Source organism: Trichoderma virens (assembly GCF_000170995.1).
Source record: "Trichoderma virens Gv29-8 chromosome Unknown TRIVIscaffold_1, whole genome shotgun sequence".
NCBI classification, from domain to species: Eukaryota; Fungi; Ascomycota; class Sordariomycetes; order Hypocreales; family Hypocreaceae; genus Trichoderma; species Trichoderma virens.
In genome coordinates, this window is record NW_014013748.1 from 1,808,744 (window position 1) to 1,832,344 (window position 23,601).

At 51.5% G+C, this 23,601-nt stretch overlaps 6 protein-coding genes across 6 annotated transcripts; 3 read left to right on the top strand and 3 right to left on the bottom strand.

The window, feature by feature from the left end:
* Window positions 1–993: 993 nt before the first annotated feature.
* On the bottom strand, window positions 994–3,105 carry TRIVIDRAFT_140682 (uncharacterized protein; the record flags this gene model as incomplete). The annotated part of the gene is made up of 4 exons (XM_014106040.1): window positions 994–1,900; window positions 1,963–2,288; window positions 2,353–2,783; window positions 2,964–3,105. The coding sequence occupies 4 exons, from the start codon at window positions 3,103–3,105 to the stop codon at window positions 994–996; spliced, it is 1,806 nt and encodes a 601-aa protein (XP_013961515.1).
* Window positions 3,106–7,383: 4,278 nt separating this feature from the next.
* TRIVIDRAFT_10153 (uncharacterized protein) lies at window positions 7,384–12,276 on the bottom strand (the record flags this gene model as incomplete). Its single annotated transcript, XM_014105465.1, has 2 exons — window positions 7,384–9,504; window positions 9,580–12,276. Coding segments are annotated over 2 exons (4,818 nt in total), but the record flags the coding sequence as incomplete, so codon positions are not given.
* A 1,117-nt stretch (window positions 12,277–13,393) lies between these two features.
* On the bottom strand, window positions 13,394–18,343 carry TVC10 (glycoside hydrolase family 18 protein; the record flags this gene model as incomplete). The annotated part of the gene is made up of 7 exons (XM_014106242.1): window positions 13,394–14,529; window positions 14,595–14,691; window positions 14,742–15,499; window positions 15,569–15,832; window positions 15,889–15,924; window positions 15,984–16,266; window positions 16,346–18,343. 7 exons carry the CDS (start codon window positions 18,341–18,343, stop codon window positions 13,394–13,396), a joined length of 4,572 nt encoding a protein of 1,523 aa, XP_013961717.1.
* A 966-nt stretch (window positions 18,344–19,309) lies between these two features.
* Window positions 19,310–20,140, top strand: TRIVIDRAFT_63076 (uncharacterized protein; the record flags this gene model as incomplete). The annotated part of the gene is made up of 1 exon (XM_014106041.1): window positions 19,310–20,140. One exon carries the CDS (start codon window positions 19,310–19,312, stop codon window positions 20,138–20,140), a length of 831 nt encoding a protein of 276 aa, XP_013961516.1.
* Window positions 20,141–20,550: 410 nt separating this feature from the next.
* Window positions 20,551–21,255, top strand: TRIVIDRAFT_63077 (uncharacterized protein; the record flags this gene model as incomplete). The annotated part of the gene is made up of 1 exon (XM_014106042.1): window positions 20,551–21,255. The coding sequence occupies one exon, from the start codon at window positions 20,551–20,553 to the stop codon at window positions 21,253–21,255; it is 705 nt and encodes a 234-aa protein (XP_013961517.1).
* An 857-nt stretch (window positions 21,256–22,112) lies between these two features.
* On the top strand, window positions 22,113–23,561 carry TRIVIDRAFT_63078 (uncharacterized protein; the record flags this gene model as incomplete). Its single annotated transcript, XM_014106043.1, has 1 exon — window positions 22,113–23,561. One exon carries the CDS (start codon window positions 22,113–22,115, stop codon window positions 23,559–23,561), a length of 1,449 nt encoding a protein of 482 aa, XP_013961518.1.
* Between the last annotated feature and the right edge of the window lie 40 nt (window positions 23,562–23,601).

The window sequence follows — 23,601 nt, forward strand, 5'->3', positions numbered from 1 at the left end:
AGAGGGTGGATATGTTCTTTTTTATCTCCAAACAATATGTGGCTTCGCCGTGCCCGGCAGGTGAATGCGGCACCTTCGGGGCCGGTCAACGGCCGCACAAGACCAAGACTACTTGTTGTCCGGAAAATGGAATTTCCAGTGCACATCACTTATGTGTAGTATGTGTGGAATGAGGGCTGGCGATGTCGCCGAGGCTGTTCTCCGTTCGGTCGCCGCGACTACCGCTCGGCCTTCCGAGCTTCCTCGGTGGCGTTAACGGCTTTCCGAGCTTGAAGCTCACATGTAGAGCTCAACATGTACGTCAATGTAAGCAAGCTGGGGTGCATATCCCCTCCCTTTGCCCAGAAACGCAATTTCATCACTTAATGTAAACTTATTCTGTTACATGTGTATATCCTCTTCACCTTTTTTTAAACTGCGCTCTCACTATTAACCGACGTTTGAGGGGAAACCAGATTTCAATTGCGAGCTGAGAAGCCAGCAAAGGAGCAAATTGTGGATTCTCGGCCCTCGATCACACCAGAGATGCAGAGCAAGCCCCAAAGTCTGACAAAAGGGTAAGTTCCGATGTCTACTCATGCACCATCAGTCTATCTCGACATGCTTGGTACAGTATGCCGCCGGGTACGAGCCAAATCCGTTGCTACATGCAGTGTGATATAGACACATTCGGATGATGGGCGAATTCATTCAGCAACGTTGGTTACGGTCTCGTTCGAGCTGGCCAAATCGCTCTCAATCACTCTTTAATGCACAAGCCTTGAAGAAGAAGGAAATGACATTGAAAACATCTATCAAAGAAAAGGTCGAGATATCCTAAAAAGACGATCCAACCCAAAAAGTTTTTACCCCAAACGCCATCCTTCCTGCATATACATCTTCCTGAGTTAAGTCGTGGCAAACGTCACTTCTCTTCATGGTATTACTTCCCTCGTCGTTATTGTCAGCACACCTCTTCCATCCCTTCATCCAGCTCCATCACTGGGAGTGCAGTCACAATCGTCCCCTAGCATCCGTAAAGGAAGTGGGATTGTATACACGCTGCTTGATGTAGTTTGTCAGAGCGACATCACCCCACTCTTCCCACTCAATCCAGAGCGACTCTGGGAGCTCAGATACACCATCGCGGCGAGCTGCCTTCATGACCTCACGAGCGACAACAATGCTGGCATCGCGAACTCGGTCGATCTTAGGATAGATCAAACCCTGGTGGACTTCCTCAGCGTTGAGAGAGCCAGCAAGAGCCGCAGCAGATGTGTACACCATCTCGTCTGTTACACGAGTTGCCTTGGATAGGATAGCACCCAGACCCAGACCAGGGAAGACATATACGTTGTTTCCTTGGTTGGGGTGGTAGGTGATGTCGCCCGCATCACCGCCTACCTTGAGGGTGAAAGAAGAGAAAGGAGATCCGGAAGCGAAGACGACAGAACCGTCGGTCCACTGAACGGCTTGCTCAAAAGTGCACTCGGCCTTGGTAAAAGGGTTGCTGAGAGGGAAGAGGATGGGCCGGCGTCCAAGACCACCAGCATCTACGGAAGCCTTGAGGGCTCGGACCACGGATTCGGTGAAGATGCCAAAGGTGGCGGCAAGACCAACGAGGGCACTGGGCTTGACATACTCAATGACCTCTTCCAGAGTGCGGAACTGATGGCCGTTGTTGTCAATACGAGCAAAGTACTTCTTGTGCTCGGCCAGCTTGTCGCCACGATCCATGGTGACTAGACCCTTGGTATCGACCAGGAAGAATTTATCACGCGCTTCAGCTTCTGTCAAGCCTCTTCGGGTGTAATACTCGACGAGCTGCTTAGCAACACCTACACCTGCCGAACCAGCACCCATGAAGACGAGACGCTGTTCCTCCAGCGGAACACTTGAGAGATTGACAGCGTTGATATATCTGCTGCGCATTAGCGAAACGATGCCAGTGATGATGCATTGCGATGAATCAGGTCTACTCACCCAGCAAGAACAACAGCACCGGTGCCCTGGATATCGTCATTGAATGCCCTGTGGGTATTTCTATATCGGTCCAGGTAGTTGAAGGCCTTTTCGCTGTCAAAGTCCTCGAACTGGACGACCATGTTAGGATATACTTCCTTCACGGCATCCATAAATTCATCCATGAATGCCTGCTGGTCCTCCATGGGAACTCTCTTTTGGCGCAAGCCCAAGTAGAAAGGATCCTTGAGATTGGTCTCGTTGTTGGTGCCGGTATCCAAGACGATGGGTAGAGTCTTGGCAGGGTGAATGCCAGCGGCCGCAATGTACAAAGCCAGTTTACCAATCTGCAAGATTTAGAGTCAGCGACTGGGTTACACGGATCGAGAAAATGCAACAATTGCGACTTACCGAAATACCAACACCATTGATGCCAAGATCGCCGAGACCCAGGATTCGAGATCCGTCAGTGACAACACAGATCTCGGGGTTCGGGCAAGGCCAGTTGCGAAGCATGGTCCGGATAGACTTTCGCTGCTTGATTGAAATGTACAAGGCTTCGGGGCGGGTGTATAGGGTAGAGTATTGCAAGCAAACGTCGCCGATGGTGGGGGTGTAGACCAGGGGCATCAGCTCCCGAATGTTGTCCATAAGCAGGCGGTAGAACAGATCGACGTTCTGCGCCTTGATGGTGGACAGATACAGGTACTTGTCAATGTTGGTCTGGCGGCTCTGGATCATCTTCATGGCCCTGGCGCACTGGGTCTCGAGGCTCTCCATGGCGTGGGGAATGAGACCAGTAAGATTCTTGGCGATACGTTGTTCGGGAGTAAATGAGAGGCCTTTCATGATGCCGGTAAGTTAGCAATCGGTTGTACTGGTGTAAAAACAAACGTAGATGTAAATGCGTAGCCACAGCAGAAATTGTAAAAACGAGCTGCAAGTATGTGTAGATTGTAAAAGAGAACAAGAGAAGAGGAAAAAAAAAGTGTATGTAAGACTACAATAACAAATCAACCTACCCTTATTCCACAATGGCTCACGAAGGACCTGATAGGCGGAAGCGTCGGATTCCTTGAGGTACTCTGTTTCGTGGTCTTGCTTAACCTCGGTATAGTGGTCTTGGGCGTAGCCCCGGTGCTGGTCTAGGGACGCCAACTTCATGGCCTCCTCAATGGCCAAAACGTCGACTGAAGACATTGGGTTAAAATCGGTCAGTCTGCGGCTAGAAATGGAGACGCGTTTATTAGACACGGAAGTGCGAGAGGAACGGTGAGAGGAACGGCCCGAAGCTACGGACGGTGAAGGTGAAGTTGACCGAGGAGTGAAGACGTCAGAACTGTCGGCACTGCGGGCACTCGACGCCATTGGTGGGGGGCGTAGAGCTGGGATATTGTTCAGCGAAGATGCTGAGAAAAGGGATGAATGAGAACGTGGAAGATGGCTGCCCGAGTCGCCGCTTAGCGTTGGAACAAGAGAAGAAGTTGAAATTGGTTTCAAAGAAGAAGCAAATGCAGACGAGGATGGCAATGGTTTAATAGTAACAGCAGCTATGGATGGCAGGCCCCTGCGGAACATGGGGTTGGATTTTTTCATTAATAACCCCAACCTTCCACGAGATCCGCTCTCAAGACGAGAAGCAAGAACCAACGACTGGCGGCTCATGACAGGACAACGTGGAGCTAGGGGGGTGAAGGGGATGTGAAGCTGAAGGACTTGGGGTCTAGGCAGATTCGGGTATGTTTCAGAAGACAGCGGAGGCTAATATTCCATGGGCATCACGAGACGACAAAACGACTATGAAGGGGGGTGAGTGTGAAGCAAAAAGGGGAAGGGGGTTGCACTGGAGGGGAAAAAGAAAAGATGAAGGAAGAAGAGGACCAAAGATTGGCAGACTCGAGAAAAGGTGAAACGTGCGGACGATGGTGCAGTAATGCCTGGTAAGAAGGGATTTTGGAGATGTACCAGTACCTTGCGCAGAGCGGGCGGGCTGGGCACGGACAATGCTCGGGCTGCACGAGGCACGGATTAAAAAAAAAAACGAAAGCACCGACAAAAAGCAAAGTGCCAGAAAGCCATTGGATTAAAAAAAGGTGGCGAGTGCCTCCGTACTTACCGGAAGCTTGTCCGCTGGGGGGACTAATTGACGGTGACTTGGGCTAGTCGTGCGCAGACTAATACACGGAGTATGGCGGGCTCGATGCGGAGCTGACGAGGGAGATGAAGGATTTGATACCCGGTAGGTAGGGTGTATGGGAAAGTAGATGGATGGATGAACAAATGATTGATAAAGGGAACAGAGGCAAGAGGATCTTGGCCGAGTATTATATCTTCAAAAGACTAGAGTTGGATGGCGTTGTCGTTGGGCCATTTTGAGGAGATGCCGGCCTCTAGCCGGGTCGGGATGTTGCACTCGAGGATTGTCCAAGTTGTACGAGTACTTGTCGCTCGCATTGAATGCAAATAAGATGCCATCTGCCCTAGCCAATCCACTCGCCGGATGGACTTGCGCGGTCGGGCGCCCATCATGAATCCATCCAACCTTTTGGTCGTTTGTCTGGCTCCGTGTCGCTCCGGTCGGGCAAGGGGTGGCAGGGGATGGGCCAACTAGGTAGCAGCAGTAGTTTCTTTCCCCAAGCTGCATTAGCCGGCGCCAGGCCTCCGGGATCCGCAGGGGTGGAGAGACATGATGACTAGCCTGACGGTCTGGTTTTTTTGCTGTTGTCTGGCGGTTTGCTCAGGTGCTTTGCACTGGGAATAGGGGATAATGGACTGATGTGAGGCGGAGGGCATGACGGATTTCAAATCAGACGAGATGCACGAGCATGAGATTACGACTCTGATAACAGAGATAAGAGAAAGCAACTTAGAAGCGCAAGAGCGAGAACGTGCAAGTCACGGCACTTGTGCCTTCCTGCGGACAACTGCGCCGTGGCGGCACCTTCCACACACTAGGCCAGGGCTGGCCAATCAGCTGCGCTGCCGCGTGGACTCCACACATCCTCTTCTCTCAACATTCTTTTTCTTCTATTTTCTTCATCTCCACCTCGACGAACAGGTCAGCATGTACTCGTAAACGCAAGCAACAGCAGCTCCCAGCAGGGGGCGGCGAAAACGACCGCGGCGGCTCTTTTCTGAGTCCCGTCGCTGTCCACTTTGCATTGCCTCCTTAGACCTGGTCTCGGGAATCTTGGGCGTGACCCGGACAGGATCCGGTCCCGGGCCGGTCACTTGAAGAGCAAGAAACGAGGCCTGCTGAGGCCATCATGAGCACCTTGTGCTTACAAAGCCCATGTCGCGTGTGTCCCGTTGGGCATCTCCAGCCTCGTTCTGTTCCTGTCTGCGTCAGTGCGTCCGTTGGGCTGCCACAGAGGGCACACGCGCAACGACGCTCAGTTGCGCCTACAAGGTGAGATGAGGTATGGGATGTTGCCGCACGCACTAAAACACTTGGTTCTACTAACCTGCATTGGTACCAAGACTTTGGCTGTATCAGATTTCTGCGACTTCAGCTGATACTCCTGACCGTTGCAGTTGACACACTTGAAGCATCACCTTTGCTGCACGCGCACTTGCACTCCGACCTCTTCCGAAATCCTCCGTCTTTGATGTCAGGGGTCCCTGCATGTGATGTGGGCCTTGCCGGAGCACGATGGGCCCTGCAATCGGAGCCGGCGCCCCATCGATTATTCGCATTCAATTTCGCGGCACTCTTAGTGCGCCATCTCTCAAAAGACATCGGGCTATTGATTGAAAGCAGTAATCGTACTCGGACATCCTAGGCCGGCGCTCAAGGGATCATCTGCCAGCAGCAAAAGTCCTCTACGTTGTACTCTCGCGTGTATCTGTCCGCTCCCCCTCTCGATATGCGTTGTAATACAGGACTCATGGATATTCTTGTACCACCACGGCTCCTCCAGCTTTTCTACCTGTTGTGGTTCTGGCCCAGTGGGACGGGGCCGCCGATATGAAAACTGGCACCGCGTATGGAGAAACCCTTCTCTTTCTTAGGTAATTTCAAACCAACAACATCACAGTGTACTGCATGAATTGTAACTTCTTCAAGCTGCTATTTCTGACTGTCTCGCGTGTCTCGCTAGCCTGAGGTGCCCCGCCATCTTTTCCGTTTCTTTTTCTTGCTGCTCCTCACAAAATTGACTTCATCCCCATCACGGCATGTGTACGGGGCCCAAACTGGCTTCCATGTACCTGTACATGCCTACTCTTGGACATTTGCGCCAATGTGAATGTAAGCGGATAGGCTAATATGAACACACAGGGGCTGGTGGGATCGTCTCTCGGCTGCATTCATCATGTACGCTTGTCATGTCTCGCCAATAAGCCAGTGCATCTTACAGGTACGCACATGCTTGTTCGATGACTCAATTGAGTTGCTCTTACTCGTATTGCACGGATGCAGTCCCGAACTATGACAGACAAACATGTAGCATCAATGCCAGGCCTGTGGCTAACAACTTCATGCACATTTAGCTTCGACTAGCAAACCCTACCGGGAGACTTCGGCTTGGCTACGAATACGTCCCCCACAATCTACTAACAATAGTGTTGAGGACCAACAAACTAACCGCCAGCTCCCATCTTGTCTTACAGACCGCAGCAAGCCATTGTCACTGCTCCACATTGAATCAAGTCGTCTGCATTCGGCCTTGCTCATCAATGGCTCCAAGCCATGCCGGTATCGGTCCAGGCGTTTTGTCATGCCTTCGTTATGGAGGAGCGCCAGACAGCTTCCCCTCAAAATCACAAGGCATTGACTTACGCCACGCTACCCTCGTGCCATTTTCGGCTCGGCAAGAATTTAGGATCTGGCTTCCCCCGGCCCGGCAAGCTTGGTCTTTAGATCCTTGAGCTTCAGACCCCGCAACCACATGCCATCGCATCTCTAGATCTGCTACCCACATGTCTGAGACCTCCAGACCTCAAACGGTTCACATCAGCCGAGTTCAGATGGCCTGATGAGCTATTCCTTGCTGGGCCAGTTCCGCTCATACTTTGATGACAATTTGCTTGTGACAGGATCATCTACATAGTCATTGCCATTGCAAATCACTTGTACTAACCCTTATCTCTCTGTCTCTATAATGGGTCCTCGCAGCAGCTGCGATCTCGCCGCTTGTAGTCCGAGCACGGAAAAAGGAAAGATTCGGAGAGCAGAAATGTAACAGAGAAAGGAAAATGATGGTTTGGTTTGGTACCCGTAGAGCTCTAAATCCTATGCTGTAGCTAACCCCCCGATTTTTCCCCATATCCTAATCGGCCAGTATTAACCCCCGTCCTATTAGTCTTACATGATATATATAGTTCATCAAATCATTAAACTCGCTCGCCCTTTGCCACATCTAAGACCTCGTCATAGCACGCTAAAAGTGTTGCCATCTTTTTCCCCCCCAACATCATATCCCGAGGTCGCGTTCACCTGGCATCATCCTTGACGGCCTGTGACATCTTATGATTCGCCTTGTCAATTTTGGCCAATGTCTTGTCATCCTGAAGACCCCACCACCTTCGGAGGCCCTGCACATAGGCAACCTCTTCATCCGTGACTTCAACCGGGGGACCTTTGATCTGCGGCAGCATCTCATCGTCGTCCTTTTCAAAGACTGCCCATGCCGAGGCATCTCCGGCGCGGATGCCGAATCCCCTGCCCTGCATCGACACCACCTGGACGCGGCGCAGGAGCACAATGTCGCCGGCCTGAACTATAGGAAGGGAGGCTTGGTGCGGCCGGAAGATGTGCGCGATGTTGACGCCCGTGGGCGCCACTGAGGGGTCGGTAAGGTACAGCTCTAGCATGTAGTCTCGGGGACCATGTTTCGGTCTGTGTGGTTGGCGCGGAGTGAGGGTAGCCACGGCTAAAATATCGGCCGTTTTGGTCAAGGAGGTGCGCAGGGATTTGAGTGGCAGACAGTCCGGTAGGGTAGTTCTTAAGCTCTTCAACAATTGTAGCTTCAGGGATGTCATGTTCCCATCCTCTGCAACGGAGCTGGCGACAGAGGGTGTCTTGGTAGAGGATACGGCGGCGGGTTTTCGGGGTGACCTCAGATTGTGGCCTGTCACCGTGGGCTCGGGCGTACCGTCACGGCGAGGATTTGCTGACGCGTCCTGAGCTGCATCCAAGGCGTTCTCCTGTTCCCCCTCTTCCGCCACCTGCTGTTGTTGAGAGCCCTTGTTGAGGCTGGCTGTCGCTAACTGCACACTCAGATCCGATTTATCAGACTTGCGCCGACCAGCACGTAACGACGCCGTTGGGCTAGCTGGACTGCGTTCCGACGGAGGCGAAAAGGATTGTGCTAGCAGGATGCTGGCATCAATCGAGCCCTTAACGCCACGTCTTGCGCGCAACGAGACCGATGCCCCAGCATCCTTTGGCGATACAGAATTGCGAGGCGATGACTTGGCAAGCGCAATACTGGGGTCCGAATGCTCGGTCTTGTTCCGAGGCGACCGTGGTGATCGTTGGGGAAGGTAATCGCTATCCCCAAGCAGACATTGACGATGCACCATGGTAGGAGAGCCCTTGGCCAGCAACACACTGGGATCGGTTGACAAACTATCGGCGCTATCACTTGACAGTCTCTTAGCACGACAGTGGCTCCGAAGAGATTGCAATGTTATCGACATCTCTGGGTCTGCTCGGCGAGAATTTCGTTCGTGGACTCCGTGGTCGTGGACGCCGTGGTCATGGCCGCAGTGTTCCCCGTGATGGCTATGTTGGCTATGCTGTTGGGTTTGTTGACTTTGTTGGCTCTCCTCAATTTTCTCCATCGTGTCAGGGGGTTGCGAGATAGCCTGCCCAACACGGTCTGCATCGCGCGTCTTCTGGGGGGTGGAATAATGCTGGAATTCAGACATGAGCTGCTGCTCGATTGCAAGGTCGTCATCGTCACCTCCCTCCTCTCTTGCATCCTCATATTCTTCGTCCATGTTTTCGTCCGCGTCTTTGTATTCATCTTCGACATCTTCCTCCACATCTTCCTCCACATCTTCCTCGATGCCCTCATTGACACCCTCCTCATCCGGCGGCACCTCGATATGGGCTACGTCAACCACATTAGGGCTGTTTTCGTAGTCGTCTTGTTGAGTCTCTAGCGGAGTTGGCAGCTGCTTTTCCGTAACTTCTTGCTCCTCCAGGATTGCAACGGCCATAGACACCGAGTGAGATGGCTCTGTCTGCGTCGCTGAAGGTGTTGATGGTGCAGCCACTTCAGGCTCCCTAGTGGCCTTCGAGACTATGTCTGTGGTAGTTTGATCCACCTCTTTGTCGTCTTCTTTCGCAGCAATCTCAGTCTCCTCGCTGAGCTGATGTAGCGCATCATCCTGCATCTCAACGTCTTGCTCGGTCGCATTGACTTCTGCCTCTTCCCCGGCGTTGGGTGGCTGGTCTTCCAGAGTAGTTGGCTGTAGATCCTCCATATGTAAGTCGTCACTGGCGATAGGCTGCTGTGTCGGGGCCTCTGTCACATCTGTCATTTCCGCCGGCACATCTGGGGTCTGTAGAGAGGGCTCATCAAGTTGTTCCGTAGAATTCACAATCCCTGGCGACTCGGCGCGTTGCGTCTGCTCTAGCTGTTGCAATTGCTCTTGTGCCTGTTCTTGCTCTTGCTCTTGCTCGTGTACTTGTTCTTGCTCTTGCTCTTGTACTTGTTGTTGCTTGACTGCTGGCATCTCGTCATTCGGCTCTAAAACAGCCGGTGCCTCGACACTGATAGGCTCCGGCACTGGTGATTCAGAAGCACCGCGCATCTCCACGGTAGGAATCTCTTCGCCCTTAGCTGTGTTAGCAGCCGCGAGTTCGCGTTGCCCTGAGCTCCTGCGCTGAAGCGGAGAGCTAACCATTGGCGACTCGTCCTGGGCCTGAGCTAGAGTTTCAGCTATGTCAACATGCTGCTGTGTCTTGTAGGCTTTGGGAGATATGATTAGATTCGGATGATCCATTTCCGCATGACTGATGTCTCCTCTGTTAGGTTCCTCGTCTTGATATAGGGTGTCTTCATCACAGCCATCCAGTTGGCTTATTCGGCTGGATCTGCGGGATGATCGGCTTGCTACCGTTCTGATCTCAGTTGCTTCCTCGATATCAGATTTGTCTCCAGCTTCATCCATATCTTCGTCCATGGTCTCATCGGCATCTTCATCAACGAGTTCGTCGACGACGTCGTCCTCCTGTTCACTTGTCTGCTCATGAACCTCATCTTGTTCGTGAAGTGCAGGCTCCTCGCTCGGTTCCTTTTTAGCTTTTATGGGGGCAGGCGCATTGTCACCATCGTCTTCTGAGTCGGACAAGAGGCTGATGAATATCGGCTCCTTGGGAACAGCCGGGGCTGGTTTCGGGATTGGCATAAATGGCCTGGGAATTGGTGGCGCCGGGTGCGTGAAACGATTAAAGACCCGAGGTTCAGATTCGGACTCTGATTCCTCTTCGGATTCCTCTTCGGATTCAGATTCAGTCGCGTCATCCTCGTGTTCTTCTTCATCACCTTCCTCCTCATCGCCTTCCTCTCCCTCTTCTTCTTCATCTTCATATCCAGCATATTGTTGGTTGTCAGCTTCTTCTTCTTCTTCTTCCTCTTCTTCAGGATATCTCTCTTGATACCGACCGGTGTTCCAGTCGTAGTAGCGATTGGGCCTGCTCTCTTCTTCTTCTTCTGCCCCCTCCTCGTCCTCTTCAGATTCGTCTGTACTAGATTCTTCTTGAGGAGGACTGGATCTACCTTCTCTACCTAGAGTAGCGGTCACTGTAGCAGTCTCTGTATCCTCTTCGTAACGCTCAGGATAGCTGTTATTGGGCTTTACTCCATCCTGTTGTACATAGGATGACGATGACGCTCTCCGTGCTTCATCAATTTGGACGTAGCCATGCATTTCCGCGCCGTGATGCCCAGCAGACACCAGCGTATGCGTCTCATCGGAAGGGCTAGCTCTCAGGGTGAAGGTTGATCGATCAAAACTACCCTGTTGGAAATCGTGTGTCCTGTGTGTTGGCACCGCAGGATACCCCGGCGCCAGTGCCTCGGCAGCCCAAGCCAAATCGTGTAGATGAGCATCGTGAAGCCCATGCTCTTGTAGTTGAGGCGGCTGAATCTCACTCGCCGTTATATCGTACGTAGGGTGATGATGAGCATCTCCTTCATGTGGCTGTAGGCTTGGGTCTATATCCATGGGTATATCAAAGCCGGCGTGTGGCAGATGCATTTCAGACTGGCTAAGGGACTCCGATTCGTGTATTGAAGGGTGTACGTCTTGGACAACCGCATAATCGAATGAGAGAGGCGACGGCTCTTGCAGCACATGGTCCACTCCAACATGCTTCCAGGGGTGGGTTGGGGTGGGCTGCAGTAGTATTCCGGTCGATCTGGATTCGGCAATGACTTGAACACCTCTGATGGGGCTGGAGCTCAACTCTCTAGTCTGGCATCCGTGATCCACCATAACAGGCTGCGTTTGTGTGATCCTTTGTTCCTCCGCCACAGGCTCCTCGACATCATCGAGCTTTAGTTCGGCTTCCTCTGCTTCTTCATCCGGTTGCTCTTGCTCCTCCTCGGGCGAAGGTGATCGACTGGTATATCGCCAAGCTGTTGGGTTCATACTGAACCGAGATTTCTTCTTCTTCTTCTTCTTGACATCTTTCACGGGCTCCTCTTCATCAAATATGTCAAAGCCGCCCTCGAAGAGGGAGCCATATGAGACTCTTGCTCGCTTGATAAAGGCGGGAGAGGAATACTCGCCAGGCCCAAGCGACTCGTACGCAAATCGTTTAGAAGGTATCGTGGAGAGCGGTGTTCGCGGCAACGGTGTTGAAAATTGTGTGTGTTCGATTTCAATAGACGGCGTCGGACTCGGCTCTCGAAGCTGCTGCAGCGGTTCCTGGTCTTCCTCTTCATCCGCGGCATCAATATCAATGGTGTCCACCGCAAGTGTGTCCGCCCTCCGGATCTTGAGCAGCAAGCGATTGCAAAACCTCAGCTGCCACTCCAAAATGCCCGGATGTCTCGTCCACGCCTGGTTCTCCTCCCACGCAACGCCGTCCAAGCTCAGGCGCACCTCGTCGCCGCCCCCCAAGCTTGAGGCCGCAAGCGCCTTGCCCGCAGCGCCATGGAACTCGACTCGCAGCTGGCCCTTGTCGCGTCGGTGCAGGGGGTCGCGCTCGGCGAGGATGAAGGCAATGGACTTGCTCACAACGCTGTACGGCCAGGTCACGGTGACGACGCCCTCGACAACGAGCGCCGCTGCGTCGGCTATGGCAGGGCTGAGCTTGGCGATGGGCGTGGCCTCGGCGCTTCGCAGCACGTCTGGTTGGGTATTATCCTTTGCCATTGCTGACGGCTTCACGGCTGCGCGGTCATCTAGGACTAGGAGGGGCTCTGCCAGTGCTCAAAGGAAGGCCGCGGGAGGTTCATGATAAGTAGGCGGGAGAGAACAAAGAAGAAAAAAAGGATGCGACCCAAAAAGGAGACGATCCTCTTTTTCCTCCCCTTCCGATGCGTTGTCCGCGATTGATTTGAGCTCAGGTTGAAACGATATGCTGGTCGCTTTTTTTTTCCTCGCCTCACTGCGCTGTCCTGCAGCTCGCCCAATCTCTCAGCGACACAAATCTGCTGGTTGCAGGGGGTGGAGTTGCTGTGGTGAGCGGCTGGAGCCTGTAAAGAAAGGCCTGGAGCTAGAGCGTCAATAGCCGAGAGGGGAAGGCGGTGTGTAGCTGCCTGCAGTTTCTGCCGGCGCCTAGCAAGTTACCCGAAGCTCTTAGTTGCAGTTTACTAGCATGTTAGGTATCCATCCAATGACTGACATCATCGATTAAGGCGGAATCCATTATATCGATGCCCAGGTATTGAGTTAATGCCACATGCACTCTGGTTGACTGAATGCTTCAGGCACCGTTCAATGCCTCCGATCCTTGGGTGGCTACTGCTCTGTACGACCCAACCGCCAAGGTTTCAGTATTCCGCAGTATTACAGGCGCATGCCTTAGGTACTGTATATTACACGCATATGTGGCCGCCGACTCCTGCGTCATCCAAGGGGTCACCACCAATAGCGTTCATGGCCTCTCTCTGGTCTCGCCCAATCCCTTCACGACACAAATCCGCTGGTTGCAAGGGGGTGGATTCGGCATGGTAGGTCCATGTACGTGCATGTCTACAGCTGAAGCCTGTAATGGCGGGGACACAGGACGTTGCTAAGTTTGATGTCTCTATACATGCACGTATATATATGTGATGGGGGTTTTACACTAGACGTGGTTCAATCATCTATCCGCATGGACACGGTTACAAACTTGCTATTAACTACTATAATATGCTTGGCATTCTCAATACAGGAGACTCTTTTCATTCATCCCGTCAGCTCGCTCAATACACGACCACACCACTCCAATACTAAAGAACTACTAGGTACCTCTTCATTCCGCCTACCCATGCCGACATGATGGTCTTCAAGACCCATTTGTGCCTTTGGCATATGGTTTTTTATAATCATAAGGCGGCGGCCGGCCTCCATACCATGGATCAAACGTGAGCAGAGCAAACCCAGGGTCGCCAGCAGCGATGCCACTTGGCCAGCAAGGGTTGTCCCACAGACCAGCATCTGGACTGACTGGTGGCCCCCAAGAGGAGATTGTGAACTCGGGTCGAACGTTGATGGCAACTTCTGCCATTGTTTGCTCAAGGTTTCCGCTCTTCACATAACTCTTCTTGTTCGTAGGCGCCTTGGCCACGTTGTCCATAACGTCCCTATCGGACATGTCTCGTATCGGAGTGCCGAAGCATGAGCCTTTCCACATCTGACCAGCTTTTCGATTTTGGTCATCTGGCAAAAAACGCACCAACTGTCCTTTGCTGTTTAGTCCGGCGTTTATATATGCTGGATCTTGCTTGGTCAAAAAGTACGCCGGCGGGTACTCGTCTCTGTCACAGACCTGCCACGTTCGTCCAGGAGCATTCGGGAGCTGCCAGCCCGCCCCTGTGTGTTGACTCGACCAAGACGACGTCGCGCTGGCGTCTAGACGATGTGACGTCGCCGCTGCCTCTTGCGGGCATGTGAGCGTCGACCATGAGGGGTTTACTTGTATGACCGAGCTGTAATGGTAACACGCCTGTGTCCAAGCACCATCGCAATGTTTGGCCACCTGCGTCGGCCTCGCATTGGCCGCGTAGCCGAGCGATGTGATGATGTACTCGGTCGTTGTCGTCTTGTCGTTGGTACAGGATTGTAGGCGCAGCGTGTTCTTCGCCGCGCCAAGTCGCTGTGTCACCTTGGACGGCGGAACCCTGCATTTCGGTTTGGTCGGCTGTGTTTTTCCACTGCCACCAGTGTTGGGCCGAGGCTTTGCTCTGTCTGTCGGGTTGCCATCATCGCCCTTTTTGCCGCTTCCTTTAGGGATGTTCTTTGGTTTTTTGAAACCCGAAATGCCCCCTGTTACCTGGCTAAGAGTGTCGTACACCTGCTTGATGTCGTCTGGAACCAACCCGGAACCACCACATGGACTCAACCACCACTCAAAGGCACCCCCAGGGTCCTCGCTTTGCGGATATATGTAGTTCACCATCTCGGCCGCGGTTATGGCCATGTCTGGAAAGAAGAAGAAAAGAGTCAGAGAATTGATCCGTGAAACCATAGCGTGTCTGCATACGTACCCAAGCCGGCGTCAAGAGGCTTTCCAACTTCGGGGATCAAGTCCAAGCCGATGTCAAGTACAAGTTTGAGGGTGGACATGAGAAGGTAGCATCCAATCTGAAGCAGTTAGAGTCATTCGGCTAAAGTCTCTCATCCAAAAGACATACCTGAGCAATAATTGGCAGCGCATCCAGGACGAATTCGGCGATTTCGTTGACGAACACACTATCGCAGAAGCATTGTCCCGGTGCCATATAGATCTCCTTTCCAGGAACTCTTGTCCACGGGATATCTTGATCAAGTGGGAAGTTACCAATGCAGCCATAGTTGCTTGTCCGGTTTTCTGCAGCTGCATCATCCAGTGCTGGCTGACAGACCCGCTTGCACGCGTTTATACTTACGTCTCTGTTCGACGAATCTGAAAAGACGGGGCAGAGGTGAGCGTTTTGCCATCTCGCATCTGTGTAGTTGAAGTGATACGCTCCGTCATCCTCTTCGAATTCTTCATCTCCCCCAGCTTTAGGAACGTTTGTGCAAACACCTTGTGGACAATAACCGTATTTGCAGCTGAATTTGCAGAGACGGTTTAGGTCGACATCAGCCGGGTCCCAAGCCATAACATCGACTTCAGATGCTGCTGGAAGTTTGTCCACCACTCCTGTTGAGGTGCAAATACAAGTAGATTCCGGGCAAAATCCGTGGCCACATGCGAATTCACAAAGATCCCCGGAATTGACGCTCTTGTCTGCTCCGGAGGTACATCCGGTAGCGCCAGGCTTCGGTGTCGCTGGTGGAGCGTTCAAGTCATCTGTTGTGAAAGACTGCAAATCAACGGCCCAGTCTATGGTCCCCGCAAAGTTCAGCCCCTTCCATTCAGTTCGCCTTGTCTCCTTTAATGCTGTAGACATATAGCTCACGTAGTCCCCTGCAATACCATCAGCATCAGAGTCGAATTAACCCATCTTCAAACAAGCAAGGCGGATTTTCAATGTACCTTGATAAAGCATCACGTTTGAATCGGATCCCGTATCACGGAATGCTTGATCACTTTGGCCATTCTTGATGATCTCGTTGATTTCTGCGTAGGCAAGATACCCTGGTGCCTTGGTACAGCGTCCAGGTTTCGCATCTGACTTAAGCCTAGAGCCAGTGAAATCGCAGGTTGGTCCCCAGCACCCATTCACAGCCATGTGGAAAGCTCTTCCATAGCTGGCTTCGCCGACGAAAATCTTGTTGTTTGGCACGCCAGCCTTCGTGACTATGGCATCTTATTAACTTTGATTCAGCCGGGCAGTACCAGACAGGTATACTTACGCATCGCAAGAGAGTTTCTAGTCTCAGTTATGTTGACTAGGGTGTCGTATTTAGCAAAACATGCGTGAATCATACGTGGAAAGATGGGCTCTCACCATGACTGCGAATACATTTGCCCGACGGACACATGTCAAACGCATTCGCGTTCCCGTAATCCCATTGGCCGTGTAAATCATAAGTCATATAGACAATGTAGTCGATAACCGCACTAATCCTGTCAATGGGGAAGGCCTTGAGGTACCAATATGAAGCCGGTGCTGCGATTGATACAGACTTTCCCGAGCCCAGTTTCTGTTTCAGTAAGGTGAGGAAACTAAGGTAATCGGCACCATCAGACTTTTGACCGATTGGCTGGCCGTTAACCAGAATATCCGGTGCCTAACATGTGGAATTGATTAGAGACTGGGTGTGAACGACAGCGCAGCGGTTTGAAAGGCAGGAGAATACATGTACTCACACCAGGATATTCCCAGTCAATGTCAATGCCATCAATACCTTCATCCTTAATAAATTGAGCAATATTCGTGGTAAATGCATTCTTGTTAGTGATGATGGCTTGTCGGATAATATTGTACGTTGCTGCTTCGGTCGAATATGCCCAGCCACCAACGGACACAATCCTCTTCACATTGGGCAACTTCTTAAAGTCTGCCCATTGACCTTTGGTATCATTAATGACGAGCTTCCAGGTACTCGAGTCGATTGTGGCAAAGCCCCAGTGAATATGCGTGTAACTGCCGTCGGTGTTTGCATTTTTGGCCTTTAGCCAGAGGCAATCTCGATCAAGCCCAAAAGCCTCGTAATATCCAATCCGCTGAAATGTTGTAGGAGGGCCCGAGTTTGATTTGATCTTGTTACCGCAGTTTGAGACACATGTATTCTGAAAGCCCTTGTCCTTGGCTCCGGGACCGCCGCCTGCAGGAGCGTGAATGTCACAGTGAGCAGGGAAAACACCGCAGAAGCCCCAATTGCTGCAGCATGCTTTGAGGGGGCATGGGTTAAGCTCCGCAATTGAAGTGGTGTTGTCTGCCGGCAGTTTCGTGCCAGCAACCAAGGGACCGCACTCTGCACCGGCTTGAGGGGGTGGAAGTGGTGCCCTGCCCGTGCTCAGGCACATATTATAACCAACAAGCATGTCTTTACACACAGTCCAAGCCCAAGTTTTGCCTTGGTTGAACTTCTCAATATCGGCAGTCGTGATGTTGTTTTTCTTGGCCAGATCGTCACACGAATCGCCGTTCACAATGAGATGTGTCGCACAAGTACCATCAGGATTTGGCTGAGGCTTAGGTGGTACGAACGGGGTACCAGCTGAGCAGCATATATAGCCCCCTGCTTTAAGAGAAGAACAAAGAGTGGACGAGGGGTTGTATTTTGTAAAGTCGGCAGGCGATATGCCACATCGAGTGGCGAGGGACGGACAGCTGTCTCCCTCGTTGACTTGTAGATAACGACAAGTCGCTCGCTTGTCCAATATGCTATCAGCATGTTCGTCTTTTTTGTAAAGCCAAGATGCTGCCCTGGATGCCAACGATGAGTTTCTTGCACCGCTGAAAGTGCTGTTGGAACCTCCAATGTCCAGCACCTTGACATCAGCAAGGTTGCCTGCGACAATGAGGTCTCCTGTTGCAGCGCAGATGCCCTTGCTCCAGTCCAATGCCGTCTTCTGAACAGCTGCGAGATTGCCAGTCGTGTCAACTGAGATACCAAGGGTTCTCGCAGGTATACGGCCGCGACCGCAGAGTTGAGCGACCGTGTAATCAGAGATGGAATCGCTGTCCAGCAGCTTCGCAGCCAGGCTTTTCAACGCAGAGCCAATAGTCGGCTTGCCAAGACCGGGGCCGATATAAACGCTTGCGACGGCTTGTTTGTGGTAGGCAAAAAGAAAGTTCTCATCGCAGTTATCTTTAGCCTTGAAGAATTCGCCCATGCTCTCCAACAAGCCAGCAACTTCATAGCCATTGCCTTTGCCGCTGCTGCTCTTCGCAAGCGCAAGCTTATCGTCAACTTCGAAGCCATCAATAACACATGCTGGAGAGTTTTTGAGGCTTCCACCTCCATACTGATTACTTGTCTTCTTGGGATTTTGTATCTTGGGTACAGACCCCTGGAAGGAAGTCTCCTGCGAACCAAGTGTGCAGCTTCGTATAAGGATAGTTGAATCCGGGTCATCAAGTGGCTGTGTAACAGAGAATTGCAACAGCATGGGCTCATTGCAGCGCTTCAGACGGTCCACAGACAAATATGGCGTCCAGGTATGTGTATTTGCAAAGTCAATACACGGGAGTGGACAATCATATTGGTCGGGGTGGTAGGTGTTGATGTCGCCAATAGGTGAAGGGTCGTCTTCAGTTACTGGCTCCACGGCTTGAGATCCGTCAATATTGATGGCAGAGCGCACAAAGCCAACTCCCCAGAGTACCAAGGAGGCAGCAGACCTCCTAGCCAGCCACATCTTGGCTTGGGTAAACTTGAAGGAGACTATGCGATGAGCTTAAGATTCTCCTACAGTACTCCTAGTATAAACTACAACATTGACGGCGAACATATATATATGTATATATATACTAGATATATATATAGGGCTTTCAAACTACATCTCTGACTTACAGAATTTGGAAAAGGTTCGAAAACAGATACTCTAATCGTGCAAGCCTTTCTGCAGCAACCGTTCTGCAGCAACGGCATGCCAAGAACAGACTCCATCACCTATACTCCACAGCTTATGTTACATGGGCTGGTGAAATAGCCTCGTTCCAAAGACTACTCCGTATATCCGGAAGAATTCAAGGCAGTAATATGATGTTGGTGATTCGACTCCGACTGAGACTCGGACAAATCCACAAGTTGCTCAGCAGAGAGACTCATGCGAATTCGGAATGTCAGTGTATACCGGGATGTCCATAGTTGCAGTGAAAAATTTCCAAGCCAAGCCACAACTATCGCCAAGCCAACAGCACGAACTACCACCCCGGTCAAGACAAGGACATGACTCTTGTTCAGCAATTAGCAGGAGTGTTTGTTCTTGGCGGCCAACCAACAGCATTCAACGGATAGTGGGCTTACTGTACTGACTGGCTCTCACATATGAAGCTGCTGAGTCTGGCTCTACGAACAGTTTCGATATCTTTCATGTTGATTTACTCTTTCCAGCAGGACAACTGAATCCTACAGGATCAAGTTGAGCCACGTACTTTGCCGGGCCTAAAACCCGCTTAAATTAAGCTTGTAAATCAGAGTTATTTTGTCACGCCCAAAGCCCTCTTTTCATTGGCCCGTACTTTTTGTTGTTGGTTGCAAGCTTCAACGGTCTACTTCGGCCCATTGCCTTTTTTGATAGGTACTTTATCACCCTCATCTCCCCTCCATCCCCTAGTCTAGATTTTTTTCTCTATTGCATTGCCCCCTCAACAACCCGAGGATGCCGCAGCTTTCCGAAATTACTTACTCTCGCGAGGAGTGCATCTCTGCAATCCGCGGGTACTACGACTTCCTGACCAAACTGTACCTCAACGAATCGGACGTCATTGAACCCCCAGCGGAAGGATGGCCGGAGATTACAACCTCAATCATGCAGCTCTTGGGCAAGACAGATGAAGTGATCTCACTACTCCGCCATTTGCCATACATTCAAAAGCCAAGCAACGACATGTACTGGGCTCAAGGAACACCGCATTGCACTTTTGCCGATTGGCGGAACATCTGCCATCACATAAGCCAGGACCCGAGTCGCGGCGAAGACTACAAGCTAGTTACGGAAAGCGTGTCCATATATGAGAATGTCCCTCCTCACGTTATAAGTCTCACGAATAGCGGACGGGACGAGCCAGTCTATTTGCTTGATACAAAGCTCGGCATCGTCCTGTGGTTCGAATGCCCCGGGGAGATCAAGTACAACCCTTCACGAGAGTTGGTTCATGATGACCCATACACTTACGAAGAGGACATGGCCCAGGCCGAATGGCGTGGAGATAGTGCCGCATGGACTGTGCCGGATTTCTTTGAGACCCTCAAGGACCAATGGCGCGAGCTTAACTTTATTCCGATTAGCCCTTGGTCGGCGGTGGAAATCTATACTGGTTATGGCCTGGAAACGGAGGGAATGATAAAAATGCTGCAGGGTATCTATAGGGAACAAGGGTGGCCGGACATGGACAAATATCGCAAAGTGGAGTGTCTGAAAGCAGTGCACAAGGCCCTAAAGGAACGTTACCCAGGCAGGGCAGACTATATCTATGGAGACAAGGAATAAGAATGGCGTTGGTTCATATTTGATAGTTGGTTGTTGATAGTAGTTGGTTGTTGAGTATAATCACAAGGCTTTCATTCTCCTCTCCTTTTCCGGTAGTTTGCCATTCCTTCTAACTCACTCACACACACACTCTCTCTCTCTCTCTCTTTAATTCATCACCATCTCACTCTTACATTTTTCCTACTCGATTTCTGTCGTGTAAGACGAGCCGTCGGCAATACATACACGCACGGGCTAAAGATACCGCATGTGAAACCAAATGCTCAAGAAGAGGATTTCTTATTAACACTACAGAGCACACAGTGGTCGAATTCTTTGCCTGCATAACTGCTACCTGAAGCTTGATTATTCCTCCAGCTTTGAACCACGGACACACCTAGTCGCCTTTACAAAGTCAAACAGAAGAAAACATGAAGCCTACGACCGCCATCATCTTTCTTCATGCCAGTGCCGCCTCGGACTCCTTGCTAGATACAATCTTGCCAGCCAATCCGCCTACTATCACAAGCGAGGCATGGCAGTGCACCACTGAGATGCTGCCGCAATACTTCGACCCCCCAAAGCCCACGGGGGCCCTCCTCACCGCAATTCTATCATACGGCGACGAGATACAAAAAGGCTGCAAGCCTACTGAAACAGACATTTATGGCTTGCCGGAGTGCACATTTCCCCCGTCATCGGTTTGGTGCGGCTTTTCCACCGCTGTTCCCTCGTCTCTCGTGTCGACATATTCAGCCTATGGCAGTGTGGCGTCGTCATGGTGGTCCGCACGTAGCTCAACTGCTGTGGAACTCGCCCGAAGCTGCCCTATTGGATGGTACCAGGCCATGTTTGATATGCCTGGAGGACCAGGATGGCTCAATACCACTTTGGTCTTCGCTGGCTGCTACGAGGAGGCACACCATACGACCGGATCTTCGACCAAAGCGGCTGCTACCGCGACAACTGGCTCCAAAGCAACCTCAAGTGGTCCCAAGCCGACGAAAACGATGACGACAAGCTCAGCCACTTCCACAACCAAAGCAAACAATGTGGTCGGCCGAGCGGAGAGTGTCGAGTTGTGGATGGTTGCTGGTACCGGACTGGCCGTCACCGCGATCAACTCGATGCTCTAAGCTGAACTGCGATGATATCGAGTGAAGTACCAAGTGTTAATAATACTCGTTGTCGATAAACCGTTGAATATGGAGGTTGAATTTAAGATCAAGATGAGAGGTTCAACAATACTGTAACAACTAGTTCAATAAAAGGCTATGCCCCAGCCCTTGAAAACCGTCGAATACACATCAATTTTTCATTTTTATTTTTATCTTTTTAATTCTATAGACAAAGTAGAAATGCAAAAGCTTCATTTATCTTGCAATGAGTGCATATAGGCTTCGCAGTATATCCAAGCAAACTGTTCATACACTGCTATAGGTTAGCCAGCCTCCACACGTAAGTTGGAGTGACGGAGTTGAAATGAATGGATAGAATCAGTTATTAATTATATTCTTGAAGCAACATCGCGTCCCTGGCCAAATGAAGCTGGCATTCGTATTTCAACAGGGGTTGGTTTTTATTCAGATGGTCGTCAATCATACTCAATTTTAATTATAGATCTAGATCTGTGGCAAAATTTGAGACAAAGCCGCCAAAAATCAGCACGCCCTAAGAAGAGCCAAAGAGCGCATCAGAAGCCGAGAAAGGAAGGCGGTGTGCAGTATTTCCAAATCAGGACATGCTGGAACATAGCAAGTTACCTGAAGCACCTCTAGCCGCATTATTTAGGTGGCTGACATCATCCGAGCTTGGCATGTTCTCATGCGACTATACGGAGCAGAATGCTATAAATCCCGTAGAGATGCCCTCCGGCTGACTGGATCGCTTCGGGCTCCAGGCTGTAGTCAAGGGAAGGATACCTAGTAGATATACAGGTATTATACTGCAGAATTAACACCTGGAACATAAATTACACGCATATCTGGCCACCATGGGCTCGACTCTCAGCGCCGCCAGCGCGGTGCCCGCAAAGCACTTCCACGTCAAGAAAGTCGCCATCATAGGCGCCGGCCCGGCTGGTCTGGCCGCTGCCCGATACCTCAGAGCCCAAGGCGCCTTCGACTCCATCACCATCTTCGAGCAGCAGCACCAGGTCGGCGGCGTCTGGCTCTACAGCGGCCTCATCCCCAAGGATGTGCCCGTGCCGCAGCAGGATCCCTTCTGGGGCCCGGAGCCGTCCATCTGGCCCGACGGCGCTCCGGCCCCGGTGTTTCCGTCGCCCATGTATGAGAGGCTGCATGCCAATATCCCGGGGTGCTTGATGCGGTTTCATGATCGCGATTTTCCGGGTGATGCTTGGGTGTTTCCTAAGAGGCAGGAGATTCAGGAGTATCTTGTGCGGTATGCAGAGGATCTGAGACATCTCATCAAGTTCTGCCATGAGGTGACGCGGGTTGACTTGGAAACCCAGAATGGAAGAGATCAGTGGCATCTAGAGGCAGTCTCGACGTTGAATGATGGCCAGGTTATTCGCGAGACATACGATGCCGTTGTCGTCGCAAATGGGCATTACTCGGTACCCTTCATACCGTCCATCAAGAGGATTGAAGAGTTCAAGAAGGCTCACCCCTCCATTATTATTCATTCAAAGCAGTATCGAAAGAATGATATATTCAAGGGAAAGAAAGTCGTCGTCGTCGGCAATGGGCCTTCGGGCCTCGATGTTGCACTCCAGATCAATGAAGTTGCTGGCAGGACGCTCTTGTCAGTAAGACACGCAACATCGCCCGACAAGCTCGCTCACATCGGCTGCGAAGAAGTCCCCGAAATAGTCGAATTTCTGCCAGATGAGCGCGGTCTTCTTTTCAAAGACGGAAGCGGAGAGAAGGATATAGATCACATCGTTTTTTGCACGGGGTTCTTATTCGGCTATCCCTTCCTCCCGAATCTCAACCACAAGATTATAACGTCTGGGCGTGGCGTCCACGGTTTGTATCAGCACTTGTTCCTCATTCAGCACCCGACGATAGTTTTCCCAGCTCTCAATATGAAATCTGTACCGTGGCCCCTGGCGGAAGCGCAAGCGGCGGCTTTCTCGGCGGTATGGGCCAACGACCTGGAGCTGCCCTCGGACGACGAAATGCAGCGGTGGAGCAAAGAGCTGGAAGAGAGACAAGGAGAAGCATTGCACACGTATCCAGAGCTGGGGGATGATGGCAAGCACATCAATGAGTTTTACGAGTGGACGAAGAAGGCGAAACGTATTGGCAAGGAGCCGCCGCGATGGGGTGCCGAGCTTTTCTGGCAGAGGTCCATTGCTATGGAAGCCAAGATCAAGTTTGAAGACGAGGGGTGTAAAGCCAAGACGCTGGCCGAGCTTGGCTTCCACTATGAGCCTGGCAAGGAGCAAGTAAATGGGATAGAGGCAAGTAAAAAATAAATAGACAAAAGAGAGGGGGGAACATTAGACATCAGAACAT